Source organism: Carcharhinus amblyrhynchos, chromosome 8 (assembly GCF_965287045.1).
Source record: "Carcharhinus amblyrhynchos chromosome 8, sCarAmb.v2.hapA, whole genome shotgun sequence".
NCBI classification, from domain to species: domain Eukaryota; kingdom Metazoa; phylum Chordata; class Chondrichthyes; order Carcharhiniformes; family Carcharhinidae; genus Carcharhinus; species Carcharhinus amblyrhynchos.
The window spans coordinates 54,204,594-54,219,069 of NC_137331.1; the positions used below are offsets into that span (position 1 = coordinate 54,204,594).

Sequence of the window (14,476 nt, forward strand, 5' to 3'; positions counted from 1 at the left end):
CCCTGTGTGAGACTGAAGTTTAGCTTGTAGCTTATGTAATTTTTAAACTTGAGAGATTTTTAACCCTTTCACATGGAAATAGGTTTACAAATAAAAGAAGCTTTGGAAATCTGGAACTTGCTGCCCCAAAAGTCTGTCAATCCTGGCCAGATTAAATTTGCCCATGACAGAGATTGGTGAGTATTTGTTCAAAACGGGATTAACGAATATGCGAAAAAGGTGATAAATGGAGGTACAGTCAGTAATGAGCTAATTGAATGGCAGGACAGACTCAAGGAGCTAAAAAGTCTAATTCCTGTTTAAGGCATATTATAGACGATCATAAGTATGGACACTAAACAAAGAAGGAGCAAATTAGCTGAAGGGGCTTACATAAATACATTTTCAGAAGGTTTATGTTGGAAAAAATGATATTATAAGGAAGGAAATCCGAACTGTATGGTTGAGGCAACAGAGATGATACTGGGCTTAACGTGATTACAGAGCAAGGACTGACAAAGTCACAGAAAGAATTAAAACAAGACTGATTATTTTAAATTTATGTTGAAAAACAGGACTCCATTCTTAGTACAAGGAGAGTGACATGATAGGTGAGTTAGACTTAATGCATGATAGGATTGGATATGTTGATGGGATAGGTTTGGCAAAGATTTGGACAGTTTGGAGCTTATGGAAAGTGAAGCATAGCAAGACAATGAGGGAAGATCTTGAGCAGTTAAGTCTGGAAATGATAAGACATATTTAAGGAGTTCAACAGTAAAGAAATTGAAGATTGAATAAAGGTGGACAGTGTCATGGAAATGGTTGTAAGTAGTTTCCATGAAGGATGAAAAATGGAGTCGTAAAGGTATCTGTGTGACAACTTTAAGATATGAACAGTTCCAATTAAGCTCAGGACAGTAACCAGGAAGGGGGATGGAATCAGCAATAAGGGAGCGAAAATTTTTCACAATATTTCACAGCCAGATGATCAGGTGATCATTATTGCATAAAATACTTAAGTTTTGTAATCCATTGTATTAGCTCAATGCCAATGGTTCTGACCTTTCCAACACTGAGTAAGAGGAAGTTATGATTCATCAGATATATTGGTCAAACGATCACACAGCACAGAAGCAACTGAGTAGCACAACCATTCAGGTAAAAGCTGATAAACTATTTTCCTAGAGATAATTTTCATCAAAAAGAACAAATAAAATGAGGAAGTGGAATGAGCCAATGGAGGACAATTTAGGAAGGATATCAGCTTGGGATTTGGAAGATAAACATTGAAGTTTTTAAATTATGTTAAAGGTTGAATGGATATTTGTTGTAGGAATGCTTACCCAGCCACTGGGTTACTTTTTCCTTTAATTTGCAATGAGTTTTGGAATTATGCCTATATTAGTAATGATTTTAATATTATGAGCACACAAGTATAGCAAACCTATTTATCAAAGCAATATGCTGTGAAGCAGGGGGATGGGAAATGATGAGCTTTGGTAAAGCATTGAGCAGAGTTTGGGCACAGGGAGAAATGGTAAGCAGGGAGAGTATGATTATTACATCAGTAATATCCTTGTACATCTATTAGTAGCTGTCTCTAAAATGGGCAGAGAGTTGGAAGCAGGCTACTCACCCAAACACTGAGCTAAGGAATTATCTATGGTACTGAAAAAAAAGATAAAAAAGGTTGCTGAGACACCACAGCCCTAATAGAATTTATTAACTGAAGGTTTCTCACAAAAACAATACATATGCTGCCCACAGGAATCATATAAGTCATTTAGAAAGTGTGCTGATGTCTTAAAAATTAATTCATCAAAATATCTTACGTACATAGTCAGCTTCTTCAGCATATTCCAGTTTGTGTGTTACAAAGATGGTTGTTCTGTTTTCTTTCTTTAACATCCCCATGATCCCTTGGTGGAAGACATGACTTCCCACATGGGCATCCAGGGCTGATAAAGGATCGTCCAGTATTACAACAGAGCATCTAAATTAAATTAAAGGTAGAATGATTCAGGAAGTGTATATTATAGGTATCCAGTCATATAGAATCCCAAAGCCTTCAATGCAATTCAAAATTTCAGTAAAAAGGATCATAATACAACTTTGACCATTTCATCTTCAGAATGGCACAAGTTGCTCAGAAAGCATGCTGAAATTTTAAAGATAATTTTGAACAATCTCGGCAAAATATTGTTTGTAAATCACGATTGCATCTTTGGTGATGCCAAAGTAAAACATTAAAACGGTACTTACAGGGGACAGCTTTTTCAAGATATTTCACAGGTTTATGATCAGTTGATTATTATTGTGAAAATACTCATTAAGTTTAACATGCCCTTGTATTACCCAGTAAAATAAAATCTCATCAAATCTTGCACATAAGTTGAAGTTGAAAGTCTATGATGTCCAAGAAAGGCACACTTGCTATGAGAAGAATGAGAAATTGAATGAGGGAAAGCTTAATGAATCTTTCTATATAATGATTTTTTTCAATCTTTCTTAAAGTTGTGCAAAATAACTGTCACGCACTGCTGAATGAAGTCTGCTTATTAACTTTCAGTTTTGCATGTTCTTGTACCCTTTCCTCTTTCTTTTCTTGAATTTTGTAAAGAGTCTAGCTCCTCTAATTCTGATGGAGGCTTTAAACATAAAACACTGTTTTGTTTTCATTACTGACCTGCTATGTATGTTTTATTCCAGATTAACATCTGAGAAAATCACACTTCACATGGAATTGAATATTAATACAACACAAACATTCCTTTTTGAACTTTATGGAATCAGCTCAACTCTTCTTTATTTTGTATTTTCCTATTATTCTATATTAATATTTTGCAGCTGGAATCACATATTTTCGCTTTAAAGTGTTTCTAATTATATATTTCTTATTTTAAATATAATTTATGATTCCACATTTAATTATTATATGAAAAGAATAACAGTTATATGAAACAGCATTGCATGCGAGAGAATGACTATTGCAATGGCATCTTTTCTAATAGGCTTCATGCTAGTCACTACATTTTAAAATGCAAGTCCATAGAATAGTAGAATTAAATGGCACAGGAGGCAGCCATTCAGTCCACAGGAGCCTGGAAATTATCTATTAATCCCATGCATCTTTTCTTTATTCATTGCCTTTCCATTATAGATCCAATTTCCTTCTGGAATCATTTCCAATACTATTTCAGGGAGTGTTTTTTGCAACAAAACCCTCTGATTCTTTTGCTAGTTATGTTAAATCTGTATTCTCTGGTTAATACCCGATTGCCAACGAGAACAGTTTCTCCTATCTGATTCTATCAAAATCGTTCAAATTTTTGAACATCTTTATTAAATGTCTAACTGTCTCCACTCTAAGGAGAAGTTTTAACTTTTTGTACGAAATGTTATGAGGCGTTTTGTTTCAAAGGCACTACAAAAATGCAAATAAAACCATTAAAAGTAATGATAATAAGAACTGCTAGATGAGAAAACCAAGTTTGTCTTCTACAATCCTGGCACATGATACAACAATAATAGCAATCAACTTTATCACTTAAGTCTGTAACAGAACCAAACACAAGGTAAGGAAATCCTATTGTTAGAAATCTTTGGGACACCTAGGTCCAAAGTCACCTATTCCTCCCAAGTATGCTACACTCATCATTGGTCAACCATAAATATTCATAAAACGTATCCCAAGATGTTATCTGAAAGAAATCATCAAATTTGCTCTTGAATGAATCAGCATTTTCTATTCTCCATACTGCCTCTCAAATTAGCTTGTTCCATAGATTTATCCAAATATACACAAAATGATTTTCTTTCACAAGCAGCCCCTTTGTGAAAATGATGAAAACAATAATTTTTAGGATGTTTGAAATTTTTTTTGATACTTATGATGGGAGCATGTGCTTGGTAAGTGCTATTTTCTGGAAATTTCTCTCAAAAGCAGCTATTCTAAAAAATGCAAATAGACTGTGATTCCAGCTACACGAGATCACCACGGTTGTGTAAAAAAAAATTTCATGAATAATGTGGTTCAAGTGAACATCTCCAAATGGCTTCCATTTCTAGAATTATCAACAGCTACTAACTTTCAAGGGGTCCATTAAAAAAGTGATTGAATTTGTACAATCACAGAATAAAGCTTTTTATACAACTCAGAACACTGCAGTATTAAAGATTCCTCCTGGATTTCAATTAGATTTCCATAATCAGGAGCATGGTCCTGGAAATCGTAGGTCCATTAATTTTTTATTTAAATAAATGGATAGAAAATCAGGCGCTATGGGCCTACAATTTCCAAATAGGTGCTGTTCCACAATGGAAGCTTACAATTGTGGAAATCATCCCTTATATCAAACATCTGTCACCACAATCCGCAAACTGAAAAAATGTATCTCTACCTTGAATATAGAGCCCGTGCGACACTAACACGTTGTTTCTGCCCACCACTCAGATTAATACCCTGAAAAAAAAAATCAGAACTATTGTTTCTAGTAACACAATACAGACCAAAGTAAAACATTTGGGGCTAGATTTTCCTGGAAATACAATGGTTTCTAAATGATGTATACCATTACTAATTTGCTAAATAGCTAGCAACTTGAGGTGAAAGCAATATCACTTTAATTGCAAGTCACTGGCTGATTTGCAATTCTTTGCGCTAGCTTCAAAGTAAAAAGCAATCAGATCACCTTCGATGATCACGGAAAAGAAATATATATTATGTGCTGGTGAAAGATTAAGTATTAAACTTATTAGGGGATGTCCTGATCACTCAAAATTTATTCAGCGTATAGTTTATCTGTATAGCTCAGGGTATACCCAATTTTGACTCAGTCTCTGGATTAGCTGATCTCACTGCTATAGCTATTTGGAGTGGATGTCGGGGGGATAATATTCTCCTAATGCTCCAAGTTAGAGAAGGTGAAATTAGTTTAAGTTCTGCTCCTGATTGTAGTCTAGCAAATTCTGCTGATGGATAAGGATTTTGGGTGAGCAAAAGATCTGGTTTTGCCCTTTCTCTGTTCTCTCACCCTCAGTGGTCAAATAGCTTGCTAATGCCTGACACGGTGGTTAGCATTGCTATCTTGCAGTGGCAAGAACGCGGATTCAATTCCCAGCTGGGTCACTGTCTGTGTGGAGTCTGCACATTCTCCCAGCGTCCAAGTGGGTTTCCTCCAATTGTTCTGGTTTCCACCCACAGTTCAAATGATGTGCTGGTTATGTACATTAGCCATGCTAAATTCTCCCTCAGAGTTTCTGAACAGGCACTGGGAGTATGTCAATGAGGGGATTTTCACAGTAACTTCAATGCAGCGTTAACGTAAGCCTGCTTGTGATACCAATAAATAAGCTTAAACATGCATTGCCCAGACTGATTGGAACAGGGGACAAAAGGGTAACCAGTGATCAACTCAAGAACCATTCATCAGTGACAAGTTAACATTTGAAAATGGGAGCGCTAACAATGAAAATTAATGAATAGGGAAATATCACTTCATCATCAATTTGATTATATTATCCTCTCAAAAGCTGCTGTGAAACTCCAAATGAAAAGCTAAATGTAACCATGTAATATGTAACACTGAAGTAAAAGAAAACCAAATAACACAAGAAATGCCAGTCTAAAATCACATAGGCACCAGTCTCCCAAATGATTGTCCTCCAGAAGATGCATTTGGGGACTGCTCGGAATTGCCAACAGAAGGAATCCACTGGAATTTTCAACTTCCATTAGGCAAATGTCCTGTATGTGGAGCCAATTGAAAAAAGTGAGGTAAAGCAGAAACTTTGAAAGGTATCGATACCAGAATAGTTACTTAGGGAAAGTTAGAAGGATTTAAAACCAGTTCTGACTCCAGTGTAACTACACTACTGATGCCCCTGACACCCTGACCAGATTGCAATCCCTGCAAATACTTTCTAATCCCTGACTATTACACTAACCCTCTCAGCTAAACCCATCCACCCTGACCTAATCCATTCTATCTCCGACCATCCAAATGCCCCACTCCACACCCTGGCTACCTGATTAACCTCAAACTCCCCTTGACAAACCTTTCAAACCCCTCCCTGGCTACCCTCTCGACCCACGTGTCCTCCCCCCATAAAACCCTACCCGAGCACTCAATTACTCCCTTAACTATCTACTCCTTGATCCATTCTACCCCCTCACCTACCTACTTTACACACTTTTCTCTGTAGGGACTTTAAATTTCCCAGTATACAGTAGCTAGTGCCATAAAAAGGCTTTGTTTCCCCCAGTTTTCCTGCACTATGAAGGAAGTGAGCCAGGAGCAGTCAAGCTCCACATTTTTCAGGAGTATGGTTTGAAATTCCAGCGAGAAGAGTCTTCTGGAGCAAGATAAATAAATAGGAGCACAGCGGCAATCTGACGGTGAATGCCACCCCTCATTTAATTGCTGAAAAAGCCTAGCTTGAGAACCCACTTCATTTATTGCAAAGCTGTAACATAGGAGACTTTTGAGTTATAATTGATAAACTCATGTAATTTTAAACTGACATTTCATCATTGCTTGTAAGCTATCTGATATGCATATAATTATTAAGCCAGATTTCACAAAGGAAGACTAAACAGTAGGTGGTTTAAATTTCACAAAAAGATTTTTTAAATTCAAATTGAAAAACCTTAATTATTTTTCAAATAAAATTAATTTCATGTAAAAAGACTAGTCTTACACCAATTTTTAAGATTCCATGTAATGCTCTAATATTATGCCAACAAACATTATGAGGAACAAAATGTCAGTAATAAGCCCTGGCAGTTATCACATCAGTGCATTTACCTTTTCACCAATTTCTGTCAGCCGGCCAGCTGGTAAAACATCAATATCCGGCTGAAGAGCACAGGCTTTGATCACGGTCTGAAAACGCTCTTCATTAAAACTTTCCTCAAACACAATGTTATCCTGTAAAGAAGCATTCCTCAGCCATGCGGTCTGTGCAGAATATGCTAGCGGCTGATTGGCTGATGCCCATACCACATGTCCAGAGACTGTTGTCATTTCTCCTAAAATGGCAGATATTAACGATGTTTTGCCGCTTCCAACCTAAAATTTATAAAAATTGAAAGAATTTGGCTAACAAGTTTTGTTTGTTCTGGTGAGAGTTCATGACCTGAAACAATACTGTTTTTCACTCCAAAGACAGATTTTCTTATTATTCCATAACAGCTAAAAAATAGGAACAGGAGTAGGCTGCCCATAGACCCTCCTCCACCATTCAGTAAGATCAGGCATTATTAATTCCACTTTTCTGTCTGCACCCTAATGTCCTCATTCCACTGCAGATCAAAAATCTATTTAACTCAATCATGAACATATTCAGTGATGCAGTCTCCACTGCTTTCAACGGAAGATAACTATTTCCATGAATTGTGGGAATCACTGGCAAGGCCAGAATTTGTTGTTGATCCTTAATCGCCTTCTTAAATTGCTGCACTCACTCTAGTGTAGATATATCAGTGATGGCAATTCCATTGAATGTCAAGAGAAGATGGTTTGAATTGTCTCTTGTTGAAGAAGGTCACTGATTTAATGTAAGAAAATAAGAACTAGGAGCAGGGGTGGGCCATCTGGCCCCTCGAGCCTGTTCCACCATTCAATAAGATCATGGCTGATCTTTTCGTGGACTCAGTTCCAGGTACCCATCCGCTCACCATAACCCTTAATTCCTTTACTGTTCAAAAATTTATCCATCCTTACCTTAAAAATATTGAATGAGGTAGCCTCAACTGCTTCATTGGGCAGGGAATTCCACAGATTCACAACCCTCCTCAACTCAGTCCTAACTCTGCATCCCCTTATTTTGAGGCCATGGCCCCTTAGTTCTAGTTTCACCTGCCAGTGGAAACAACTTCCCTGCTTCTATCTTATCTATTCCCTTCATAATCTTATGTGTTTCTACAAGATTTCCCCTCATTCTTCTGAATTCTAATGAGTATAGTCCCAGTCTACTCACTCTCTCCTCATAAGCCAACCCTCTCAACTCCGGAATCAACCTAGTGAATCTTCTCTGCGCTCCCTCCAGTGCCAGTATATCCTTTCTCAAGTAAGCAGGCCAAAACTGTACACAGTACTCCAGGTGTAGCCTCACCAGCACCTTATACATAACCTTGCTGTTTGTAAACTCCATCCCTCTAGCAATGAAGGACAAAATTTCATTGCCTTTTTAATTACCTGCTGCACCTGCAAACCAACTTCTTCTGACTCTTGCCCAAGGACACAGAGGTCCCTCTACAATTTTTTACCATTTAAATAATAGTCCATTTTGTTGTTATTCCTGCCAAAATAGATGACCTCTCATTTACCGACATTGTACTCCATCCGTCAGACCCTCACCCGCTCACTTAGGCTATCTATATCCCTTTGCAGACTTAATGCGTCCTCTGCACACTTTGCTCTGCCACTTATCTGAGCGTTATCTACCAATTTTGACACACAACACTTGGTCCCCAATTTCAAATCATCTATGTAACTTGTATGGTACAAATATTACTGACCTAAATGCCAGACCTACTGAATACTACAGGTATTTTCAGCTTTTATTTCAGATTTCCCACACAGTATTTTGCTTTTTCTTATCTTATCTCCTATGGATGCTGGTTCTTTCAACATTATTATTTTTTCATTGTTGGCAATCGTTTGCTACCTCAGCCTAAGGTTAATGGTACTGCAGGAGAGCAAACTCAAATCAATTTCCCTCCTCTCATCGCCAATAGGTACAGAGGAGGATTCTTAGCATTAAATATTGGGTTGGACGTAGAGGGAATGGGAAAAGAGCTCCGGCATGAACTGGGGAATAAATATCAATGTAAAATTGGTTACAAGGCAAGGGAGTGACAGGGTGAAATGGAGCAGGTGCCAAGAAAGTACGGGATCAGTATAAACCAGTATTCTTGAAAAGGATAGGAAATGGATGGAATATTGTGGCCTAGATCTTTGTGGAATCCTGGAGGCTTTTAAAAATGGTAGGCAGGATTCGGATCACACCCACACTTCTGACGGATCCTATTTTTGTCGGTAGGGGAATGGAGAGGCAGGATGTGATTTATACGAGGGAAACCCAAACTCTGCGTGGCCATTGGACCCAGTGCTGAGTTCTGACAGGCCCAATTTTTACTGGATCAAGGGCCTTATCCCTACAGTGTATGAATTATGAATTTTGGAGTAGAAGTGCTCGAGAAGGGTGGGATAACAGCTACAAAACTATCAAGCTATCAAATTATTTGGCTATGGCTGAGTTGAAAAAAATTGTGCTTGCATTTTCAATTGATGTAAACTAAGCGCTATTGTGATAGCATAGCATTATTATTGTTTGACTACTTTCCCAATCCATCATTATCCCAATGGAAAGCTGCAAGTTCGCTGTTTGACAGCTTAAAGAGTCTATTCAGAGATTGGCTGTCTTTGATGTGGGGTTATGAATACAAATCTTTCTTTTATATGGGATTAAGCACTTGAAGGGATTGAAATGTTTTGAATGGGCATATTTTTAATATGCCCTGCAACAGACTTTTATAAGTCTGCAACAGACATTTAGAACTTCATTTTATCTCAGCCATGTTCCCTGAGGTCTGGCCATGGTGGATTCTAGGTGAGCTGGCATAGGGGCTTTAACAGGCCATGAGGATGAATGGGAGGCAAGAGTTAGCACTGGGTTTATAAGTTGCATGAGCTGGCATTAAGTTGGAACTATAAGAGGATGGGCGGGTGCAAAGATGGCAAGTATAGGTGAAGGGTAAAGTCTACAGGGCAATCCATCCCCTATCTTTATCACTCTCACCAAGCACTACCAACCAGAAAGATGATTCTGCCACTCAAGGCACTTTTATCTAAGGAGCAAGAAATAAGATAATTTCCTGATTGTGTGTGCATGGCTTCAAAGGAAATCCAGGCCTGTGCCTTTGTTAACTGCACATTGAACAGACTGCGTGCCCCTGTAAAATAATGTGTAGAGGTGGGAGTAGGCTTGAATTATTAAAGAATGACTGATAAGGTAGTTTCTGATCACATCATATGCCATCAAAACGCTGACGCGGTAGCACAGTGGTTAGCACTGCTGCTTCACAGCTCCGGGGATCTGGGTTTGAATCTCAACTCAGGTCACTGTCTGCGTGGAGTTTGCACATTCTCCCTGTGTCTGCATGGGTTTCCACCGGATGCTTTGGTTTCCTCCCATAGTCCAAAGATGTGTGGGCTAGGTTGATTGGCCATTCTAAATTGCCCCTTAGTGTCCTGGGATGCATAGGTTAGAGGGATTAGTGGGTAAATATACAGGGATTAGGAATAGGACCTGGGTGCAATTGAGGTTGGTGCAGACTTGATGGGCCAAATGGCCTCTTTCTGCACTGAAGGATTCTGTGATTACTGATTAATTGATATCTCTATTTGTTTTATTTAATTGTAAATCCTTTGGCAATTACAACATTAATTTCCAATGTAAAATGCAACATTTTCAAAAAGCAAGTCTCTCACCTCCTAGAATATCACATTTGTGTTTTTAACATTTATATTTTTCTCATTCAGACTTCCATATACTAATGCTTTTTCTCACCTCATTACACGTGTATGACATTTTGAATTGTCAGCTTTTTGATGGCATACAAAACATGTGCTATATAGCAAATGGAAAAATTCAAACTGATGTAATAGAGTTTTAGTTGAGGTTTAGGATGGAGTACATTCTTTAGGCAGTGTGTTATTCTATATTTGGGGGTTTTGTATAAGAACTGGGAGGACCTGGTGTTAACGCTGGAGTATGCAATTGCTGCACTCAGCATTGACAATCTTCAGCTACATCAACACCATTTCTGGTACAAAATGCAGGAACCTGGACTTAGGGATTTAAACCCCATTTGTACTCAGCTGTAACATTTTAGAAAATAAAATGTTTGAAAAGATAATCTCCACATATTAAAATATTAACCAGGAGTAGTGATTCATAACTTATATAGTAGGATCAATCTCTGTCAAATGTTTTTCATGTAAAGTACTCTGTGTTTATGATGCGATCACTTGCAAGACAACAGCACCCTTCCATTAAGTCAACCTTACGTCTGCATCTCATATCATAGAACAACAGGATCCCTACTGTGAAGGAGGCCATTTGGCCCATCGAATCTGCATTCACTTTGACATATTTACCCAGGCCCACTACTCTGCCCTATCCCCATAACTCCAAACATTTCCCATGGCTAATCCATCTAACCCACACATCTTGGGACACTAAGGGACAATTGTACCATGGCCAATCCAACGTCTATGGACGCTGTGAAGAAATGAGAACACCTGGAGGAAACCCACACAGACATAGGGAGAATGTGCAAACTCCACAAAGTCAGTCACCCAATGCAAGAATTGAACCTAGGTTCCTGACACTGAGGCAACAGTACCATGATGCCGCTCATATATCAACATGAGGTGAGCAATGAAAGTTCATCATGCATTATGAGATTTTATAAGTAGAAGTATAAGCTTAATGGTAGGTGATAGCTCTAATATGTTTAATTTCTAATCTGACATGCACTTTTAAAATCAATATTAACCAAAATCAAAATTATAAAAAAGACATAACAAACAGAATTTTAGCTATCAAGTGGTGGGTGGGTTGAGTACAAATGGGGTTTAAATCCCTGAGAAACATCAGCATGTTAGAAATCTATTAACATTCCACCCACTTCCAGGTTTCAGTGGGGCGTATCCAAGCAGTAACAGTTGTCAGGTTTGTCATTTAAAGTATGATTAATTAATTCAGACTTTAACCCTAAATTCTGGCTTTAATAGTGAAGAAGGGAAAGGGTTAATGAATTTTGTACTTAGAATTTGTGCAAGAGCATTGCAAACCTTTTCTGTTTCTGCAGGCTTGTGTGCTAGCTAAACATAGCTAAACAACTGCAGATGTTTAAGTGTAATAACTGCTAGTTGAAAAGAGGAACAATACTGAGACAGCCATGACCACACAAGTTTCACAAAGGAAAAAACTGCCGAAATAGCCGGAAGAACTGCAATCATGACTGGACCCGGCGACTGCATCGTGACTGGGACTGAGAACCATAATGTATAAATTGTATTCAGGATGAAGTCTGACAGGCCGCTTTAGGAACCAGCTTCTCCCAAAAGCTTTTGTAATAAAGCCACTGTACTTTGATTCACTAATGGTCTCAGAGGTATTATTTTACTGACAACAATAGTCAGTTGCTTATAAACATGCAACTTTACAAGACAGCTACGTTTTAACATGTTTCCTTTAACTCAAGGTGAAAGAAAACATTCTGAAAAGGAGTGGTAAAGTCACACTAAACACCTCTGCTTGGAGACAGGCTCATGTAATCTGATTGCTGTGGAACAGCTTCAGCAATGAGTGGACACTAGTCAAACAGCCAATAATAACCCACACGCATACCATTAGAAGTCCTGAAACTAAAATGTAATGGCCTCGATTCACCCATTTGCACTCCAAGTGCTTCTGATAATGGAAAAATGGGAGTGTTTCTGGCTGGCATTAGCAGTGACTGTGAGGTGGGATTCACCCATCTTAACCACTTAAATTATGCAGATCTTGAAACACCCCCGCCAACACAGCTGTTCAGAGATTAAGGTTCCAGTTTTAAAGGACTCCCTGATCTCTGCATATGAAGAGAGGTCCCCTCACTGACCAGGGGAGCACTTCCAAACCCTCAGTAAAGAGGGTCATCCTCACTTCCCCCCACTCCCCAACATTAAAATTACAGGTCACTCCTCCTCACACACCATGCCAGCATGAGGGTGACCTGACACCTCCCTCTCCCCCCGCTTCAGCCAACTCCCTGCATCCAGTGCTCGGGGAGGGGGGGGGGTCCCCAATTGCCCCCCTTCACTCCATTCGGATCAGGCCGCTAGTTGCCTGTTAGTGGGAAGCTACTCTAAACTCCACTGGAGTGAACCACTCTGACAGGGGGAGATGCTAGCAAGCCCAGAGACTTCAGTCCTGGGCCCGCCAGTCACATTTAAATTTTATGCAAATGATCATTTAAATGGTCTTTGTACCTTCCCACCGATTTCCGGTGCGGACCTGACACTGCTGCAAATCCGGTGCTGGGAGACGCTAGAGGTGCGCAAATGCCGCAAATCAGCTGACGCAAGAATCTCCTGGCCCACTGCACTAAAGAATGAGTTCAGCAGGATGGGAGATTTGCAGCCCATGAGTTTATTAAACTTTTTATGATCTGTAGTGAAATGTAAATACTTCCAGTCAATTTCAAGTGGATTGGAGTATCGGACTTTAAGTGCATAGCAACATCAATTTTCCCTTTGTTTACCTTCTATTGCTGTCAAAACCAATACAATTGTATAAAATTACCAAAGTGACCTTAGTATTTCCGCATTCAATGTGCAAATAATACAGGATGAAATCCATACTAACAACAGAATAGGGCCTTCCTGGATTATGTACATGTAAAGTAAGGCAAAGGATTATGTTGGTTCTTCACAGGTATTTTCAAGGGAATTAGGAATGGGCAATAAAGGCTGGCTTTACCAGCAACACACACGTTACATTAGCAATTATATTTTTAAAATCCTCTTGAAAATTAAGATAGTACCAAGATGGCAACAAAAACAAAACAGCAAAAACAGCATTGCAATATTTGGTATGTTATTAAAGTTTGGATGTTATAAGTCTACATACATTATATAAATATGAATATCTGTGTACTTTGTTAAATTGTTTTTATTTGATACTCTCATCTAGGTTTCAACCAAACTCTCTAGATTCCCTTGTGACAGAAGACACAGTTAAGTCCTTTGCCCCTCCACTCACATTGTGATTGGCTCCTCCCCACCCCACACACACATCCCTCTTTGAACCCAGCCTTCACTCACTCACTCGTGTCCTCCCTCCAATCCCTACTCGCTCATGCTCCCTCTCCACTAAGCCTCCAACTCACTCATGTCCTCTCTCCCCACCGAGTCGTATGCTCCCTTCTCACTCAACCCCACTCATTCTTGTCCTGTCTCACCTAAATACTCCCCCTCCTCACTCACTCTTCCTCCCATTCACATTCAACCATTCCTCCTTGCCTATACAACGATTCCCTCCTATTTCTCCACCCTGTCTTCCCCATGACGATTTCTCCACTTTACCTTAAGTGGGGGAGCTGGAATGAAAAAACAGCAATAATGGTGAAGGACAAAAAGAAAACATTATAAATAAGACTCAAAACCATAATTTTTATAAAATATTGATGATGAACAAGAGAGGCAGCTGTCAGGGCACAAACGTCTGGCTCCAGATCCCAGGCCTAGATTCTGTACTCCAATTGGCCATTCTGTCAGAACAGTTAGCCAATCAGGGACATCCATAGATGCACTCACACGAAGGCAGTTTAAATGTGCTTCAGAGCACATGCAACATAATGGATTTAGTACTTGGGGAAAAATATTGCCCAGGAAAAGCAAAGCAAATTGTGAAAAAATTGCCTTCTAGGAATTCACTC

At 39.0% G+C, this 14,476-nt stretch overlaps 1 protein-coding gene across 6 annotated transcripts in view; it reads right to left on the reverse strand.

Moving 5' to 3' along the window:
• The window catches only part of LOC145346612 (ATP-binding cassette sub-family C member 8-like), a 212,764-nt gene that overhangs the window by 59,243 nt on the left and 139,045 nt on the right, over positions 1-14,476 (reverse strand). For all 6 annotated transcript variants that reach the window (XM_080194086.1, XM_080194087.1, XM_080194084.1 and 3 more), the window contains 3 exons: positions 6,789-7,052; positions 4,383-4,444; positions 1,819-1,975 (listed from right to left, as the gene is read on the reverse strand). In XM_080194086.1, the coding sequence (XP_080050212.1) occupies positions 1,819-1,975; positions 4,383-4,444; positions 6,789-7,052 (483 nt within the window). The remainder of the gene's footprint in view (positions 1-1,818; positions 1,976-4,382; positions 4,445-6,788; positions 7,053-14,476) is intronic.